We start from the raw sequence: 18,930 nt of genomic DNA, 5'->3' as shown, positions 1-18,930 counted from the left end.
CCTCCTCTCAATCATGAACATATAACAAGCTTGGACAGTAAAAAACGTATTTACGTAGAAACACCCATATACAAGGTATGAAGCTAAAAGTGTTACGGACTATTATTTCTAAAGAAAACAACAATTTAATATTTTACTTAGTTTTTTCAAAATAATAATCTGTAACCCTTTCAGCTGTACACCTTGTATATATTTTTCAATTTCAGCATAAAACATAATCGCAATATAGCATGATTAATGTTAATAAGTCGTTAAGACTCCTGGTCCCTGAGCCGAGAACTCTGCGTTGACGGTAGCGCCGTACCGTCGTGGCAGAAATAAGAACTCTCTCCTCTCACTCTCTCCAATGGAGAATTCTGTCTTGTGACATGTTGACAACCTTATTTTAAATTGCGGTATATTTCTTTATTATTCGCTCTGTACTTGTGCTCTAACGTTTAACGTATTCGTGAAACTCGTAAAATTGACCGTATGGTAAGATTTGCAAGAAATATATATGCGGAAGGAACATTCACCACTCCTTTCGATAGTCGTCAAACGGCTTACTTGTTTTCCGTATGTTTAGGCTTCGTTTTATGGCTGTTTGTTTATTGTCGAGGGAAAAGGATAGTATCCGGTCAATTTTTAAAGTGTGCTGAAACGATCTGTCGTGATTTTTTATTGAAATGTCTTTTTATTTCGGAAAATACCGCAACTTAAAATTAGGTGTTTTCCTCGCCTCGATAGTAAGAATCCAATATGGCCGCGGTGACTACCCAGGAGCCTTAAGCGAATTTAATCTGTATTATCAGTGCTATCTGACGATTCGTTCCCTTCGACATTTATTATATAAAATTAGGACGTTTTGTCATTTGTCGTATAGCTCTTTCTTCGTACAACATGAGATGTTTTTAAACGTGCGTTTATGTTAATGCTCTAATTGCAACTTATTTAGGAGAACTCCTGTACTGTTTAATAGCCCTTATACCATGGAATTACTAGCTCGATCACTTAGCTTTACAGTTTCACTTGTGTAAGATATACAATGTTGTGGTCGAGCGGGGATAAAACGTTTTGCTCTACTTGCCCCGACGATTCGTCGGGGTATTTTCGGCCGTACCTAAAGTAATAATAATTATAATCTTACATATTTGTTACAAATATTTTTTTATTACATCGAATTGGATCACGTCGAACGCGCGGCAAGCTTTCATGTATATCGTCGACGAAATAGATCCTTTATTACCTGTCGGAGTGGTTTCTCTTTGTTCTCTCATGTCGATCCTAACACTTTTCAAGCAGTATAGTTTAAACCGGGAAGCATCAGCATAGCTAATGAGGCACGACGCTGCTCGTCACGTGAATTTCAAAAGCGCGGACTCGACTGGACTCGACCGTGTGGAAGGCCATCAGACTGATCTTTTGCAGAATTCAGAACGAGACATTATACGATGTCTTATATAAGCTCGAACTCGTCGAACGCAGCGCGCGACGAAACAAAGTTTCGAGCGAGACGTCACGACGCGATAATTCGACGATATTGTTCGCTGAAGTAAGATCTCAAACGACCAATAAGGGTTCGCTTTGAATTACATTGAAATTAACTAGGATTTTAGAGTCCTAGATAAGAATCCCCGATCGTCGCCAAGGTATGTACCCGCATATGCGCTAACAATCTTAAAGAAGGAAAGGAAAATATAAAATATGTTGAGAATGCCATGAAATTTATAATACAAGTTTTATTACAAATAATGATTGCATGCGTCAAATATACCGACGCTTTTTCTTTAATCGTCCAAAACCGCGCGCAGTTCTTCCGAAACCGTACAAGAATCTTTACAAGTGAGTGCAATTTCCATTTTGCAAAAATTAGGCGCCGAAATAAAAACCATTTATATACGTCCGCGGCACTCTCCGAGCTCCACCGATTGCTAACAACAGCGAAAAAAGAAATTTTAATCTGCAAAAGCGACAATCAAGAACTCACAAAGAGATTTTCGTAGAGACATAGCGACGATTCAAGCTTGTCGAGAAAGAGTATACTTCTGTGCTTGAAGAAGCTGGAATATTATTTATCATGGTAAAAAACGCCGAAGCAGGAATCTTGTATAAATGCAAAGTTTTGTTATTTATTAATTATACTGTACATTGTGCTGTCATTTATTAAAATAAAAAGTAATATTCTATTAATATGTCATTTAGATCCTAATTAATTATTCACGTTTAATTCTCTTAATCGAATGTTCTATATTATCAGTGCTTTGACACGATCCGTTCCTTTCGATGTCTCTCTTGAGTTTGCCCTCTTGAGTTTCCGCAGCAGCTTCTAAAACACGGGAAGCCAATTCCTTGAACTCCTTGTTTTGCACGGTGTCATTATCGCTCAATTCCCTCACTCGTTTTATTATTGTATCTGTTTTGATGAGTTTTGCAGCGACGTCTTTCGCATTTTTCATCATATTTAACGCAATTTTGGTACCTTTATGTTGTAATTCATCGTTTGGATCATTGAGTAAAAAAGGTAGAAATGTCGGCCAAAGATCCCAGCCGAGTAATTTTTCGCAAGTCTCTTTGCCGGCTGCCGTTAGCGTTGCTAACGTTCCAGCTAATGCCTTCTTTGTATGGTCATCTGTGTCATCCTTCACCAACCAATTCATAAGATCAAAAAGGTGATCAGATCTCTGCTCAACAAATTGAATGGCAACTTTATGGGCTAATACCAAATTGTTTATGAGTTGTATGTACGTTCGTTTCAACATGTTGTTATCTTCACGCATACATTGCTCAATTTTCTCACATTCTGTCTTGAAAATATGTTCTCGCATGCTGTCGTTGACACTAGCTAGATTGCACAAAGCTGTTAGAGCATCGCATCTCTCATTAACGGAACGCTCCGGGTTCAAAAGATTTGGGATCAGCTGTACAACCTCCATGATTATCTGACCGGGAAATGTAACCTCAGGAAGTGTCGTGAGTGCTAGATAGACCAGGGCTCGTGTAGCATCTATCTTTCCTATGTTTGTGCTATTCAGCGCTAACGACAATAATGTCTTCGTGCCGCCTTCTTGAACAACTATATTTCTCAAATCCTGTTCACTGCATATCGCGTTGAAAACGCGGGCTATTAATTTCTTGCTATTCTCGCTGCCTATTTTAGCGAGGCTCACCAAAGCGCTGGTCACGCCGGCCTTCGCTAACACGCGCCGTCTTTTTCGCACGAAGCTGTCCTCGGCCAGTATTTGATTCTCAAGATCAAAATAATTGACAAACATTTCTCTCTCAAGTGGGAGATCATAATTGTCATAAGCGGTGCACAAGTTCACCAATAATACGTCCACTTGGTAAAGAACCGATTGATTTTCTGCAGCCTTTGCAAACTCGATTATCGCTTGAACGGCATGTTGGTCTCGGATCAAATCCTCTTTGACCCCGAGGTCGAAAGTGAGATACGACAGACCTTCAACGGCCCATTTTTTCATATCTTTCTGAAGATTGGTCAAGAATCGTCTGCAAACTTTCAGCCATGTATCTGTCTGTTTCTTATCGAACATAAGAACAGCCTGCAATTCTTCTTCCAACACTTTGAATTTGGTCATCTTACAAATACCCACAAAAGCTCGAATCCGAATTGAATCTTTCAGGTGCTCAGAATCATGCGAGCTCTCAGAATTAACCAGGTTCATAGAATTATCCAGATTTTCAGAATCATCCGGGTCCTTAGAATTATCCAAGTTTTCAGAATTGTCCAGATCCGCAGAATCATCCGGGTCCTCAGAATCATTCGGGGCAAGATGACACAAATCCCGCAATATAGTGAAACATCGACGTATGAACGTGTTGAATTCGTCATATTTGGTTACAACGGCATAAATAAATTCGCAAATCATTTTTTTAATCAATAAGTCATTTCTTTTCTCTCCCAAAAAATAAAAAATCATATCATCAAATCCGTTTTCAGTAATAATTGCGTTTGCAACATTAAACGGACCGAGTGTTACGATTGTCATCGCAACTATTGCACGCATCTGTAAAACAAACAATTAACAATTTATGAATGTTTACAATTTGTGAAACAATAATTTTTTTTTTAATCAAGACAGTTTCAGTGTTATTAAACTTTGATTGAAAATAGAAGAAATCTCTAATTAAGAGTAAATTAAGCTTCAGAAAATACGATAAATGAAAGTCATTCTCCAATAAATTTTGATTAAACTCTGTTATTATCATAATTTAATTTGAAACATATTGAATATACAATATCCACAATTTCTCAAATATACTATAGTTGAAAATATGCTCCTTTCATTTTAAAACAATTTAAGTCGTCGGGAAAGATCGAAAGTTACAAAATTCATACATGACATCCTACGTCAGTCGTCTGCAATTCTTCTCTAATAAATTCATTAATAATGTCGAAAAATTCTTCCTTATCATTTTCATCCAAGTTTTCATCGATTTTTGCTAAACACACGCTGGTTATAGTTTGCGTGGAAGACGTATAATCCAACGAATTGCAATATTCGTTTTGGCATTGACAGGCTACCTCCATTAATATTTCCAAACCACTAAACTCGAGCAATTGTTTGGCCCAGTGTAATGCAGTATAATGAATGTTACGCATAATAAATTTTATTAATGCGTCTCTAGCAATGCCTGTTGTTGTTTCATTTCCTATTTTATCCAACAAGCACGACAGAATCCTGTCAATTTCTTTTTTATGCATCATGCACAAAGCCTCGTCGGGTATTGAATCGGGTTCATCGTTTAAGCCGCTGTAAGTTTTCAATATAGTCTGAAACATAATTATAAACGATAAATCAATTAGTGAAATACGTGTATGCTACCTACATTCTAGTCAATAATATTTACCTGTAAACAATATTGAGATGCATCGATTCTCCTTGTAAATGCGCTGTTCATCATTTCCAGACACCAAGGCAAAACGTCTGCCACAATGGAATCGACTTCCAGAGCATCTAACGGGCTGAATATTAAGGTTGTTATCGCAAGTACAATGCGCACCTGTAAAATAATCAATTAACAATTTGTAAATTATTGCTTGAAACAATATTTGATTTAAAAGAATCAAGATAGCTACAAAGTTATTTAATATTTAATATTAATAAAAAATAGAAGAAATTTCTGATAAATTATGCTTTATAAAATACGATAAATGGCAAAGTCATATTCTTCAATAAATTTTGATTAAATTTTGTTATAATCATATTTTAATTTATGTTATATACAGAGTATACAATATCGACAATTGAAAATGAAACCTTCTTTGACATTTCTTCTTTTAAATAGAGTTTAAATTTCTCAAGTATATGTTATTGTTAAGGAGATATTCGCTTCTTTTTATTTTAAAACAATTTAAATAATTAGAAAAAACCTGAAATTACAAAATTCTTACCTTGAATTCTGTGTCAAATTTAGGCAATTTATCTCCAATAAATTCGTCAATGGCGTTGATAAATATTTTCTTATCATCATTGCATATCATCTTTTCATACACTTCTGTTAAGTACATACTAATTAGAGTTTGCGTGGAAGAAGTGATGTCGATTGAGATTTTGTTTTTAAATTTCACCATTTCACTGGCCATTTCCATTAATTTTTGCAAACCGCGAAGTTCGACCAATCGTTTTGCCCAATCTAACGCAGTATAATGAATGTTACGCGTAATAAATTTTATTAATGTGTCTTTAGTAATGCCTGTTGCGATTTTATTCCCTATTTTACCCAACAAGCATGACAGAATCTTGTCAATACTTTCTTATGCTTCTTGCTCAAAGTCTCGTCAGGTTTTGAATCAGTTTCATCATTCATGCCGCTGTTCAATACATTCTGAAACCGAGAATTACACAATAAATCAATTACTGCAAATACATATGTGTTATAATTACATTCTAATCGATAATATTTACCAGTAAACAATATTCAGATGCGTTGACTCTCTCCGTAAACGTGCTGTTCATCATTTCCAGACACCAAGGCAAAACTGCGTTTATTATAGCAGACTTACAATTAGTTCGACTAACATTGTCTTCATTGCATGATTCGCCTACAATACGAATCGCGCTACAGATCACTTTATCGTTCTCTCCCACTTCCTTTATGAAGATCTCGTAAGCAGTTCTCCAACGTGCAAGTATATATAAGCAGAGTAATCATGGCGTTTTGACGTTTCTCCTTATCTGCTCTCACGTTAAATGCAAAATTCATCATTTGGGATACCTAATGCAAAATTAAGCGTATATTTGAATATAATTATCTGTAATAAGGATATAAATTAACTGTGAAAGATTATAATTGTATGACGTAATATTTAGGTACCTATATATAGTGTGTAGATTATTAATCGATAAGAAAATATAATTAAATAATAAGAGAGACAAAAACTCATATTCGTTTATCAAATTATATGTGATATTAAGTGAAATAAGAACTCTTATTAAAATATATTGAATATAAAGAACGTGTTATGATTTTGATATTATCTAAACCAAATTACCGTACGTGTCTTGCAAGTTAATAAATTTTTGTAGTTATATATATATCTTGGCATTAATACTTGCTTTGTTTTTAATACGTTTGTCTGGAATTTTACAAAATTGTTTTGTTATGTGTTGAGGTAGCGTATCATTTAAGCAAGATGTGCCATTTGAGTAAGATGAAATAATAATCTCCATGTTCTGATATACCTGCTCGAATTTCTTTAACTCTATTAATGCAAAAAGTCTGCGAATCAATGTTATGCGAAAGTTATGATATATTTTTAACTTTAACACACTGTTGCAATCTTCAATCTCTTTGTCGTAATCGTTATGCTCAAAATATGCGGCAGCTCGATTATCAATTAATATTTATTTAATTTCAGCTATACAAAGCCATGAAATGGACTTGGTTTACAATATACCTTAAACACACTCATACCAACTTTTTTACCTTAACGCGTGACATTGTTAATTCCTTATTCCGTATTTTTTAATTTCTTCTAGAAAAACCATCCTTTAATTAAACCCCAACACGCCTAAACCTATTATTTACACGTTAAACTCACAACCTAAACTCAGAAATACTTGACTTAGTCCGCTTCGGCAGTATCAAGCCAAGAAATTACGGACATTATTCACCTATACACATACACATACCTTCTAACCGCAACGCGCAACAACTAATATTCCCTATATTTTTTAAATTCTTCCCAATCTATTTTAGACGCATATCTCGCTTTGTTTCTAAAATAACCTTCCTTACATCCTACTTTTTCTTTATCCCTACCTTTACCTTAATATTACAACTATTTCCTGTTTTTTAACCATATCTTAATATATTAATAATTCTTTACCTTTACCTTCAAATATTGACGCAACTCTCTCATCTTACAATACATATAATAAACTTATGACTAATAACAAATCTCTTGCTACCTAACTAATGCTATCCTATATCCCCAAGTCCTTCCAAACTCATCACACCTCCCTATATATGCCCTTGCCTCCTCTTTTTTCTTCTTCCAATAGCATCACTTCTGTGCTCTCGAATCGCTCCGTTCCTCTTCATTATTTGCCAAAATCCTCTACACTGCTTCTCATTCGGTCCTAGTAAATTTCCTAGCAAATTTCCTCCCAGCTCTTCTTCTCTCGTTCTCACCGAAGCAACATATATTTCCTCCTCGCACGTTCGTTCTCTAGTTATCTTCCCATGCCTCCTATCTACCGTTGCATAATTAATATACCTGGATTCGCCTCCGTGCCATTCAAAGATTCTAATATTTCCAGAAAACTGCTGCGTCCTTTAAACAAGCCTTGCGTGTCCACCTTCTTTTACCTTTCCTTTCCTACAACGCAGACAAGTTTCGCCAGTCCTTGTTCCAGGAATACGCCAATAGCTTTCCTGTACCTTTCTTCTTTTCATCTCATCTCTTCTTTATCGTTGGCTTAACCTTTCCTCAGCTATGCTTATCTTCTTTTACTTTCCATTTCCTGGAACACCTCTAGGCCCGCCCATCCTTGTGTCCTAGCTTTATTTCACCTTTCTTCTTTTCATCTCCATTGACACGGAACTCGAGAGATTTTTGACTGCTTGACTTTCTTCTTCCTTCTTCGACAATCCTCTTCACATTTAATCCTCCCTTGTTTCGTATAGCCTCTTCTATGACAACGCTTCTTTCACCTACCTCTTGTCCTCTCCTCTGTTTTCTGTCCTTTACCTCTTTTTCCTTTTCTTATTCTTGATCCAATATTTCCTATTCTAAAATTTGTCCCAATCTAAGATTCACATGTGTTCTGAGTTCAGAGTTCAACCTGTCATCTTTTCAACTATCTTCTTAACCTATACTTAATTCACGACCGAAGGCTCCTTAGCTAATCATTTACCATACAATCTTCTTTACAATCGATCGAAACCTTCCCTACTTTACCTACATACCTTTCCCGCCTATACCGCCTAACTGACTCGTCACCATAACCTCATCCTACCACGGTCTCTAAATACTTTTATATAACTTTTCTCTACATGCGTCCTACTATCTCCCTTCATTCTCATCGCATCCCCTGCTTATACCCTATCTTTCCAATATTCCTACTTGCCCCATACTAATCTTTAAACCCAGAAACAAAGCTAAAATCACACAACGCACTTTCACCGCTACCATTCACACACGCTCCCTCTAACCAAGTCCCGGCAGCTCGATTATCGTAATACAATCCCTTCTCAGTGTCGTCTGTTGCTAGTTCAATTGCCTTTGTGTAGTGACTTATGGCTTTAGACCACCTTTCGTGGATGAACTCTTTACCACCCTTCTTATTCCATTCCTGTGCAGTCATATCTGATTCTGCCATGATGGAATAATGCTATAACACAAAATATATGATGTTGCAATGTGTTTTAACATGGAAAAACTCTCTGTGACGTTTTATACATATTATTTTGAATGCGAAAAGCATGCACAGATTACGAACTTATTACAAAATAATTACATGTATGTATGAGACACTAATGGGTCAAAAATAAATTTACAGGTTAATAATAACATTGCATTTTTTAAATGTAAAACCTGCATATAAATTGTAATCGATTGTTGCAATAATTTTTATAATAAAAAGCTAACTTGCATGCTAGTATTGGAAGACAGGTTTATTTTCGGTAAATTATATTTGACACAAATATAGGAGCATTAAAATTAAATAATGATACACTGAATAATATTATCGATTTACTGATCGAAATTTAATTATTATTATCGATCGAAACAGTTCGGGTTTGGATCAATAACGATTTATGACATTACACGTAGATATTTCAATTTGTTCTAACGCGAAAAATGCAATTATTACATTTCGCTGCACTAGTCAAGGGCAATTTATACTCTTCCTTTTCACGAGTCAATTAAAAATTTAAATTTTTCGAGAAAAGCATGTCTACCCAGCGAGAAATAACCCATCGAATCCCATCGAATCGATTTCTAATCAACGTCGAAATCATGATTTGGCTGGGTAGGCTAAACATGCAATTTATTTGAGACTCGCGAGAAATTCAATGGTGTGAGATTAAATCTCGTTCCATCGATTTTTTGTTTATTTTATATTTCGGTATTTAACGTCAACCGAATGGTTGTTTTTCGGTTTTTTTTTTGACACATCCAGTTCTTTAGTCTGTTCAAACCAGTTTGAACGTGTTTCGTACATACAGATCGTCACAATGATCGGTTGCATGAGGATAGCATAAAGAAAATATAGACTCGAGTAACAAGGACTTATTTAGATTCGTGATGGGTCACATTTGCAATGTTTTATGATGAGATAAATATTACAATTACAGTACACGAAAGTTAATTTTTTAGTTACATGAAATAAAAGAAACATTAATATAATTTATTATAAAATTAGGATGTTTTGTTATACGTCGCCTCTCTTTCTCCGTATAACATGAGATATTTCTAAACGTTACTCTCAGAAGATCTTGTGTACTATGTTGAATAGCCCTACAATGTAAATACTGGCTGGTTTGGTTTTATCGTTTCACTTGAATAAGATATACAATAGCGTAATCCAGCGGGGATGAAACGTACGTTTTGTTCTACTTGCCTCAACGATTCGTCGAGGTATTTTCGGGCGAAATGTAGTAATCTCACGTTGGTTACAAATACTTTTATTACATCGAATTAGATTAAGTCGCACGCTGCAAGCTTTTATTCAGATGATCGCGGCAAAACAGAACAGAATGTAGATTCTTTACCTGACCCACAGCTTTTTCTCGGTTCTCTCGTGTCGCTCGAGCCCTCAAACTTTCTGTGCTCGCTCTATGTTTACGATCCTAGGACTTTTCAAGGAGTAATTGAAACCGACAAGCATTATCCAAAATAAGCACCGTGTGCCGTCTCGTTGGAATAGAATTTCATTCGGATTGGCTGTTATTAGCCATGTGACCTTTCGCTGCGCGTCACGTGACTTTCGAAAGCGCGGATTCGAACACGCGTAAAGCCGTCAGATTTTTCGCAGAATTCAGGATGAGACATTGGATCAGTTTTCTATTGCTGAACTGGCTGCACTAGTTCAGCGTTTATCCCTTTCTTTCCAAGGTGAAGTACAAAAAAAAATCTCCGAACTCATGCAGCCACTTCAGCAATAGAAAAAGTTCAGCAGAGCTTTATTACAGCGATAAGCCCGAACTCTTTGAACGCAGCGTATGACACTTTAACGTGTCGAACGTGATGTACGCTTCCCGGTATATTGCGCTTTACATTGGAGATTATTTGAACTGTGACGAATAGGCTGCTCAAGTTTCTTTTTTATTTTCTGTGGAAACATGAGAATTCAGAAACAATGAAATCTTTAAAGATGCGGATTTGGGCTTTGAATCCGTTACAGAAAACATAAAGTGTCAGTAGCTTGTACACGTATATAATAATATAAATATATACATTATAATATATTATTATTAAATATATACGTAGGTTGATTGGTTGCTGCAAGATGAACAATGTTTAGCGGTGCTAAGAGAAGCGCTTCCATTTTGCAAGAATCAGGCGCTGAAATAAAAATTGTATACCTAACGTTCGCGACACTCTCCGAGCTCCACCGTTGCTAGCAGCAGCGAAGAAAGAAATTTTAACCTGCAAGAGTGGCAATCAAAAATTCACAAAGAGATTTTCGCAGAGATATAGCGACGATCCAAGCCTGTCGAGAAAGAGTATACTTCTGTGCTTGAAGAAGCTGGAATATTATTTATCATAGGTAAAAAGCGTCGAGACAGAAGTCTTGTAATTGCAAAGTTTCGTTATTTATTAATTATACTGTACATTGTGCTGTCATTTATTAAAATAAAAAAATAATATTCTATTAATATGTCATTTAGATCCGAATTAATTATCGAATTTAATCTGTATTATCAGTGCTATTTGACGATTTGTTTCCTTCGACATTTATTTCGATTATGTCCCATTTCGCAGCAGCCTCTAGAACAAGGGATGCTAATTCCTTGATTTTCTTGTTTTGCATGGTGTCATTCTTGCTCAATGCCTTCACTTGTTCCATTATTGTATCCATTTCAATGAGTTTTTCAGCGATGTCTTTCGAACTTCTCATCATATTTAATGCAATTTCGGTACCCCCATATTTTAAGTCGTCGTCTTTATTATCGAGTAAAGAAGATAAGAATTTCAGGCAAAATTTCTAGTCGATTAATTTTTTGCAAGCCACTTCGCTGGCTGCCGTTAGCGTTACTAATGTGTCAGTTGCTGCCTTCTTTATATGTTTATCTTCGCCTTCCTTCACGGACAAAAGCATAAAATACCAAAGTTGATGAGATCTCTGCTCAACAAATTGAATAGCAACTTCACGGTATGATACCAAATTGTTTATGAGTTGTATGGACGTTTGCTGCAATTTTTTATCGTCATCATGCGTACAGTGCTCGATTATTCTCTCAACATCTGTCTTGAATATACATTTTCGCATGCTGTTGTTGACACTAGCTAGATTGTACAAAACTGTTAGAGTGTCGTGTTTCTCATTATCGGAATACTTCGGTTTGTTATTCTTGTCAACGTGATATTTACAGATTTTTAGGAAATTTAAAATTGGCCGAACAACCTTCATGATCATCTAATGATCAGGAAATGCAATCTCAAAAGGTAGCGTGAGTGCGAGATAAAACAGGGCTTGCGAAGCATAATCCTTTCCCTTGTCTGTGCCATCCAGCGTTAACGACAACAATGTCTCTGTACCGCCTTCATCAACAACAATTATTCTCAATTCCTCTTGACTGCATATCGCGTTGAAAACACGGGCTATCAATTCCTTGCTATTCGGGCTGTCCATTTTAGCGAGGCTGACCAAAGCGCTGATCACACCGGCCATCGCTAACACGCGCCGTCTTTCTTCCACGAAGTTGTCCTCGGCCAAGTATTTGATTTTTAACATCAAAATAATTGACAAACATTTCCATCTTAGGTATGAGATCTTCCTTGTCATAAGCGCTGCACAAGTTCACCAACAATACGTCCACTTGGTAAAGAACCGATTGATTTTCTGCAGCCTTGGCGAACGCGATTATCGCATGAACGGCTTCTCGGCGGTCTTTGATCAACTCCTTTTTGATCCTGATGTTGAAAGTGAGATACGACAGACCTTCAACGGCTCATTTTTTCATATCTCTCTGAGGACTGATCAAGAATTGTTTGCAAACTTTCATCCATGTCTTTATCTCGCTGCCGAACATTTTGACAGTCCAGAAATTTCCTTTCCACTCTTCGAATTTGGTCATCTTGCAAATACCCACAAACGCTTTAACTCGAATTGAATCATCCAGGTCCTGAGAATAACACAGATCCTATAATATATAGTTGAACTTGGACCTATGATTTCTCGACCGACGTACATATTGGATTCGTTATATTTGGATACAACGGCATATATAAATTCGCAAATCACTTTTTGTAGCAATGAGTCATTCTCATTCCAAAAATCCACAATTATAACATCAAATCCGTTTTCAGCAATAATATTTTTTGCAATATTAAACGGGCCGAGTGTTAAGGTTGTCATCGTAACGATTGTACGCACCTGTAAAAAAAGAGATTAACAATTTATGAATTTTTACGTTTTGTGAAACAACAATTTTTTTTTTTACCGAAAAAGTACATTTTTATTCCGCCAACAAATAATTAACAATTAAAATTCTTGAATCGACTGCAATTGGCAAACATCTCCTATTTGACAATTCGACGATTGATTTTCGTCAGATTAATCGTCAAAACATTTTGACCATGGGTTTTGGTCCTTCTGAACTGATGTAATTTTGAAGCTTATATATAAGCATCGCATTTAAATAAGTTAAATTATTGCGAAAAACCTTGGCTGAGGGCTGAGGTAATATTTTTAGCAATAAATTAAATTATTTAAATACGATGCTTATATATAAGCTTCAAAATTACATCAATTTAAAAAGACCAAAATCCATAGTCAAAATGTATTGACGATTAATCTGACCAAAACCGTAATGGTCAAATTGTCAAGGAGATGTTTGCCAATTGCAGTCGATTCAAGACTTTTTATTGTTATTCCTTTTTAATTAAGACAGTTTTAGTGTCGTTATTAAACTTTGATTAAAAATAGGAAAAATCTCTAATTAAGAGTAAATTAAGCTTCAGAAAATACGATTGATAAAAAAGTTGTTCGTCAATAAATTTCGATTAAACTTTTTTATAATCATATATTAACTTAAAACTACTATAATTAAAAATATGCTACTTTTATTTTAAAACAATTTAAGTCATCGGGAAAGATCGAAAGTTACAAAATTCATACATGACTTGCTACTTCAGGCGAATTCAATTCTTCTTTAATAAATTTATTAATGATGTTGAAAAATTTGTTAGCATCATCATTCCACAAGTTTTCATCAATTTTTGCTAAACACAGGCTGGTTATAGTTTGCGTGGAAGACGTAATATCCAACAAATTGCAATATTTGCATTGGCCTATTTCCACTTGACTAGCTATCTCCATTAATTTTTGCAAACCGCCAAACTCGACCAACTGTTTGGCCCAGCCTATTATAACGCAGTATAATTAATATTGCGCGTAATAAATTCTATTAATGCGTCTCTAGCAATGCCTGTTGTCTTTTCATTTTCTATTTTATCCAACAAGCACGACAGAATCGTGTCAATTTCTTTTTTATGCACCATGCACAATGTCTCGTTGGGTTTTGAATCGGGTTCTTCGTTCATGCCGCTGTAAGTGTTTAATATAGTCTAAAACCGTATTACACATTAAATTAATTACTGAAATACGTGTACGCTAACTAGTCGATAATATTTACCTGTAAACAATACTGAGATGCGTTGACTCTCTCTGTACATGTGCTGTGCATCATTTCCAGACACCATGGCAAAACATCTGTCATAATGAACTCGACTTTCATAACATCTAACGGGCTGAATATTAAGGTTGTTATCGCAAGTACTATGCGCACCTGTAAAACAATCAATCAACAATTTGTGAATTATTGCTTGAAATAATATTTAATTTAAAAGAATCAAGATAGCTACAAAGTTATTTAATATTTAATATTGATGGAAAATAAAAGAAATCTCTGATAAATTATGCTTTATAAAATACGATAAATGGCAAAGTCATATTCTTCAATAAATTTTGATTAAACTCTGTTATAATCATATTTTAATTTATGTTATGTACAGAGTATACAATATCGACAATTAAAAATGAAATCTTTTTTGACATTTCTTCTTTTAAATAGAGTTTAAATTTCTCAAGTATATGTTATATTCGCCCCTTTTTATTTTAAAGCAATTTAAATAATTAGAAAAAACCTGAAATTACAAAATTCATACCTTGCATTCTGTGTCAGATTTAGGCAATTTATCTCCAATAAATTCGTCAATGGCGTTGATAAATGTTTTCTTATCATCATCATTGCATATCATCTTTTCATACATTTCTGTTAAGTACATACTAATTGGAGTTTGCGTGGAAGAAGTGATGTCGATTGAGATTTTGTTTTCAAATTTCACCATTTCACTGGCCACTCCATTAATTTTTGCAAACCGCGAAGCTCGACCAATCGTTCGGCCCAATCTAACGCAGTATAATGAATGTTACGCGTAATAAATTCTATTAATGTGTCTTTATTAGCAATGCTTGTTGCCGTTTCATATCCTATTTTACCCAACAAGCATGACAGAATTTTGTCAATTACTTTCTTATGTTTCTTGGTCAAAGTCTCGTCGGGTTTTGAATTGGGTTCATCGTTCATGCCGCTGATCAATACATTCTGAAACCGAGAATTACACAATAAATTAATTACTGCAAATACATGTATGTTATAATTATATTCTAGTCGATAATATTTACCAGTAAACAATATTCAGATGCGTTGACTCTCTCCGTAAACGTGCTGTTCATCATTTCCAGACACCAAGGCAAAACTGCGTTTATCATAGCAAACTTAGTTCGACTACCATTGTTCTTGCATGACTCGTCTACAATACGAATCGCGCTACAGATCACATTATCGTTCTTTTCCACTTCCTTTATGAAGATCTCGTAAGCAGTTCTCCAACGTGCAAGTATAAGCAGAGTAATCATGGCGTTTTGACGTTTCTCCTGATCTGCGCTCACGTTAAATGCTAGATTCATCATTTGAGATACCTAATGCAAAATAAAATTAAGCGTATATTTGAATATAATGATCTGTAATGAGGATATAAATTAACTGTGAAAGATTATAATTGTATGACGTAATATTTAGGTACCCATATATAGTGTGTAGATTATTAATCGATAAGAAAAAATAATTATAATAAGAGAGACAAGAACTCATATTTGTTTGTCAAATCATATGTGATATTAAGTGAAATAAGAACTCTTAATAAAATATATTGAATATAAAGAATGTGTTATGATCTAGACCAAATTAACTTGCAAGATAATAAATTTTTGTAGTTATGTATATGTATCTTGGCATTAATACTTGCTTTGTTTTTAATATGTTCGTCTGAAATTTCACAAAATTGCTCCGTTATATGCTGAGGTAGCGTATCATTTGAGCAAGATGAAATAATATAATCTCCACGTTCTGATATGCCTGCTCGAATTTCTCTAACTCTATTAATGCAAAAAGTCTGGGAATCAATGTTATGCGAAAGTTATGATATATTTTTAACTTTAAACACACTGTTGCAATCTCTAATCACTTTGTCGTAATCGTCATGCTCAAAGTATGCGGCAGCTTGATTATCGTAATACAATCCCTTCTCAGTGTCGTCTGTTGTTAGTTCAATTGCCTTTGTGTAGTGACTTATGGCTTTAGACCACCTTTCGTGGATGAACTCTTTACCACCCTTCTTATTCCATTCCTGTGCAGTCATATCTGATTCTGCTATGATGGAATCAAGAGACACGGTAGTGTCTCGCGCCAAGTACACGCGGAGCGAGACCGACCGTGACTCTTTTACGCGACGCGACGGGTTGCGAGTACCCGAGATGTTGAGATCTCGATAACGAGTGAACGGATCAAGTTCTAAGTAGGCTTGATCGATAGCTTGGGGTCCAATTAGGGGGGGGGGGTTCTCTCATAATATTTCGCTACGTGCCCTACGAGCGGAGATATTGCGACGCAAAGTCCAAATGGGAAAATTTATTTTTAAGATACTCCTCCTAACGCCGACGTCTCAATATTATTATGATTATCAGAGAAACGTCCCTTTCACTTTTTCGACGCTGGCGGCGCAGGTATCGCCAGTTTCGATATCGCGCGCGTATTTCAAAATTAGGTCGATAGACTTATCGGTCAGGAGGAAGATTTCTATTTAGGTAAATTAGGTAATATATAATATATATTGAGTCAACGGAAAAGAAGGTTCTCTACGCTTGGCAGAAAGTGCCGCTAGGGAATTTTTAAGTCGATTCTTATGAATCAAGCTTGATATAATATATATTTATTAAGTCAACGGAAAAGAAGGTTCTCTACGCTTGGCAGAAAGTGCCGCTAGGGAATTTTTAAGTCGATTCTTATGAATCAAGCTTGAATTCGATGTTTAGGTATCTCAGGTTGCCGATGACAAGGTCCAGATAGTGCGCTTCATAGTTTTCGGTGTCCAGGTGTAATAATACGTTGAATTCGATGTCTACGTGTCCCAGGTTGCCGATGACGAGGTCCACATAGTGCGCTCCGTAGTTTTCGGTGTCTACGTGTATTAATACCTTGAATTCGATGTCCACGTGTCCCAGGTTGCCGATGACAAGATCCAGATAGTGCGCTTCATAGTTTTCGGTGTCCAGGTGTAATCGTACGTTGAATTCGATGTCTAAGTGTCCCAGGTTGCCGATGACGAGGTCCACATAGTGCGCTCCGTAGTTTTCGGTGTCTACGTGTATTAATACCTCGAATTTGATATCTATGTGTCCTACATTCAGATTTAAAGTTATTAATACACCTAGACACCAAAAACTACAAAGCGCACTATGTGGACCTCGTCATCGAAAACGTGGGACACCTAGACATCGAATTCAACGTATTATTATACCTGGACACCGAAAACTATAGAGCGCACTATCTGGAACCCGACATCAGCAACCTGGAACACGTGGACATCGAATTCAAGGTATTAATACACCTGAATACCGAAAACTATGAAGCGCACTATGTGAACCTCGTCATCGGCAACCTGGGACACCTAGACATCGAATTCAAGCTTGATTCATAAGAATCGACTTAAAAATTCCCTAGCGGCAGAATCAAGAGACACGGTAGTGTCTCGCGCCAAGTACACGCGGAGCGAGACCGACCGTGACTTTTTTACGCGACGCGACGGGTTGCGAGTACCCGAGATGTTGAGATCTCAATAACGAGTGAACGGATCAAGTTCTAAGTAGGCTTGATCGATAGCTTGGGGTCTAATTGGGGGGGGGGGTTCTCTTATAATATCCCGCTCCGTGCCCTACGAGCGGAGATATTTCGACGCAAAGTCCAAATGTGAAAATTTTTTATTAAGATACTTCTTCTTCTATCTACTTCTAACGCCGACGTCTTATATGACACTACAAAAAGGCGTGATATCCGTACAAAATTACCTTTTCCAAAAAAAGGTAAAAAAATGCGCCAAGTACACGCATAGTAGTACATATGTATTATGTTGTTACCTCGAAAAAAACAAAGTGGTAGTATTATACCTCGAAATAACACCCTGTACATATTGTTTATACAATGCGTAATACTGCAAAAAGGCGTGATATCTGTACAAAATTACCTTTTTTAAAAAAAAGGTAAAGAAAGGCGCCAAGTACACGCATAGTAGTGTATATGTTGTTACCTCGAAAAAAAAACAGTGGTAGTATTATACCTTAAAAAAATCTGAGTAACAAGTGGTAGACGAAATCTTTGTATCTTGAAAAATCTCGAAAAAACCTAAACAGTAGTATCTTCACCTCGAAAAAAAAAAACAAAGTAGTAGTATTATACCTCGAAAAAACCTAAGTAACAGGTGGTGGACGTAATCTTTGTATCTCCAAAAATCTCGAAAAAACCTAAGCAGTATTATTTTTATTTCCAAAAAATTATTACTCAAGTGATACACATCACAAAATTACGTTACCTTATCAAAAAAAGAGTCGCACTTCAAGTGATCTATTATTACAATTACAAAAAAGAAATGATATCTTTTTTTAAATTACAGCGCCAATTACAGAGAACATATATTTTTCGAGATACAAAGATTACGTCTACCACTTGTTACTTAGGTTTTTTCGAGGTATAATATTACTACTGCTTTTCTTCGATTAGAATAAAAAATTGAATCATGAAGAATTACACAGAGGTAACAGTACAAAATACAAATATTTTATTAAAATATTTAAACCCAACAAGGGAATACAAGGTATTTAAATACAAAGTTTATATATGTATTTTAAAAGATTTAAT

At 35.7% G+C, this 18,930-nt stretch overlaps 2 protein-coding genes across 2 annotated transcripts in view; both read right to left on the bottom strand.

The window, feature by feature from the left end:
• Positions 1-2,192: 2,192 nt before the first annotated feature.
• On the bottom strand, positions 2,193-6,135 carry LOC112461868 (protein unc-45 homolog B-like). The gene is made up of 5 exons (XM_025027275.1): positions 5,907-6,135; positions 5,393-5,826; positions 4,849-5,001; positions 4,337-4,771; positions 2,193-4,004 (listed from the first exon to the last, which is right to left on the bottom strand). The coding sequence occupies exons 2-5, from the start codon at positions 5,588-5,590 to the stop codon at positions 2,193-2,195; spliced, it is 2,598 nt and encodes an 865-aa protein (XP_024883043.1). The 5' UTR covers positions 5,591-5,826; positions 5,907-6,135.
• An 8,883-nt stretch (positions 6,136-15,018) lies between these two features.
• Positions 15,019-18,930, bottom strand: part of LOC112461867 (protein unc-45 homolog B-like) — a 32,053-nt gene continuing 28,141 nt past the window's right edge. The window contains exons 6-9 of the mRNA XM_025027273.1: positions 16,205-16,366; positions 15,363-15,659; positions 15,177-15,282; positions 15,019-15,086 (exon numbers count right to left, since the gene is read on the bottom strand). Coding sequence (XP_024883041.1) covers positions 15,019-15,086; positions 15,177-15,282; positions 15,363-15,659; positions 16,205-16,366 — 633 coding nt within the window. The remainder of the gene's footprint in view (positions 15,087-15,176; positions 15,283-15,362; positions 15,660-16,204; positions 16,367-18,930) is intronic.

The sequence above is a fragment of the Temnothorax curvispinosus genome, unplaced genomic scaffold, assembly GCF_003070985.1.
Source record: "Temnothorax curvispinosus isolate PA1 unplaced genomic scaffold, ASM307098v1 QBEX01011856.1, whole genome shotgun sequence".
Classification (NCBI taxonomy): Eukaryota; Metazoa; Arthropoda; class Insecta; order Hymenoptera; family Formicidae; genus Temnothorax; species Temnothorax curvispinosus.
The sequence above is the reverse complement of the archived record's forward strand: the minus strand, read 5'-3'. Positions and strand labels throughout refer to the sequence as shown.

Bases quoted from the DNA above. Each gene is read 5' to 3' on its own strand.
- LOC112461868 (XM_025027275.1), bottom strand. From the start codon at position 5,590: ATGGAAATGGCCAGTGAAATGGTGAAATTTAAAAACAAAATCTCAATC. The intron at 4,772-4,848 runs GTAAATATTATT...ATTATGTTTCAG, and splicing joins CATCTCAATATTGTTTACAG to ACTATATTGAAAACTTACAG. The intron at 4,005-4,336 runs GTATGAATTTTG...TTTGTTTTACAG, and splicing joins CGACTGACGTAGGATGTCAT to ATGCGTGCAATAGTTGCGAT.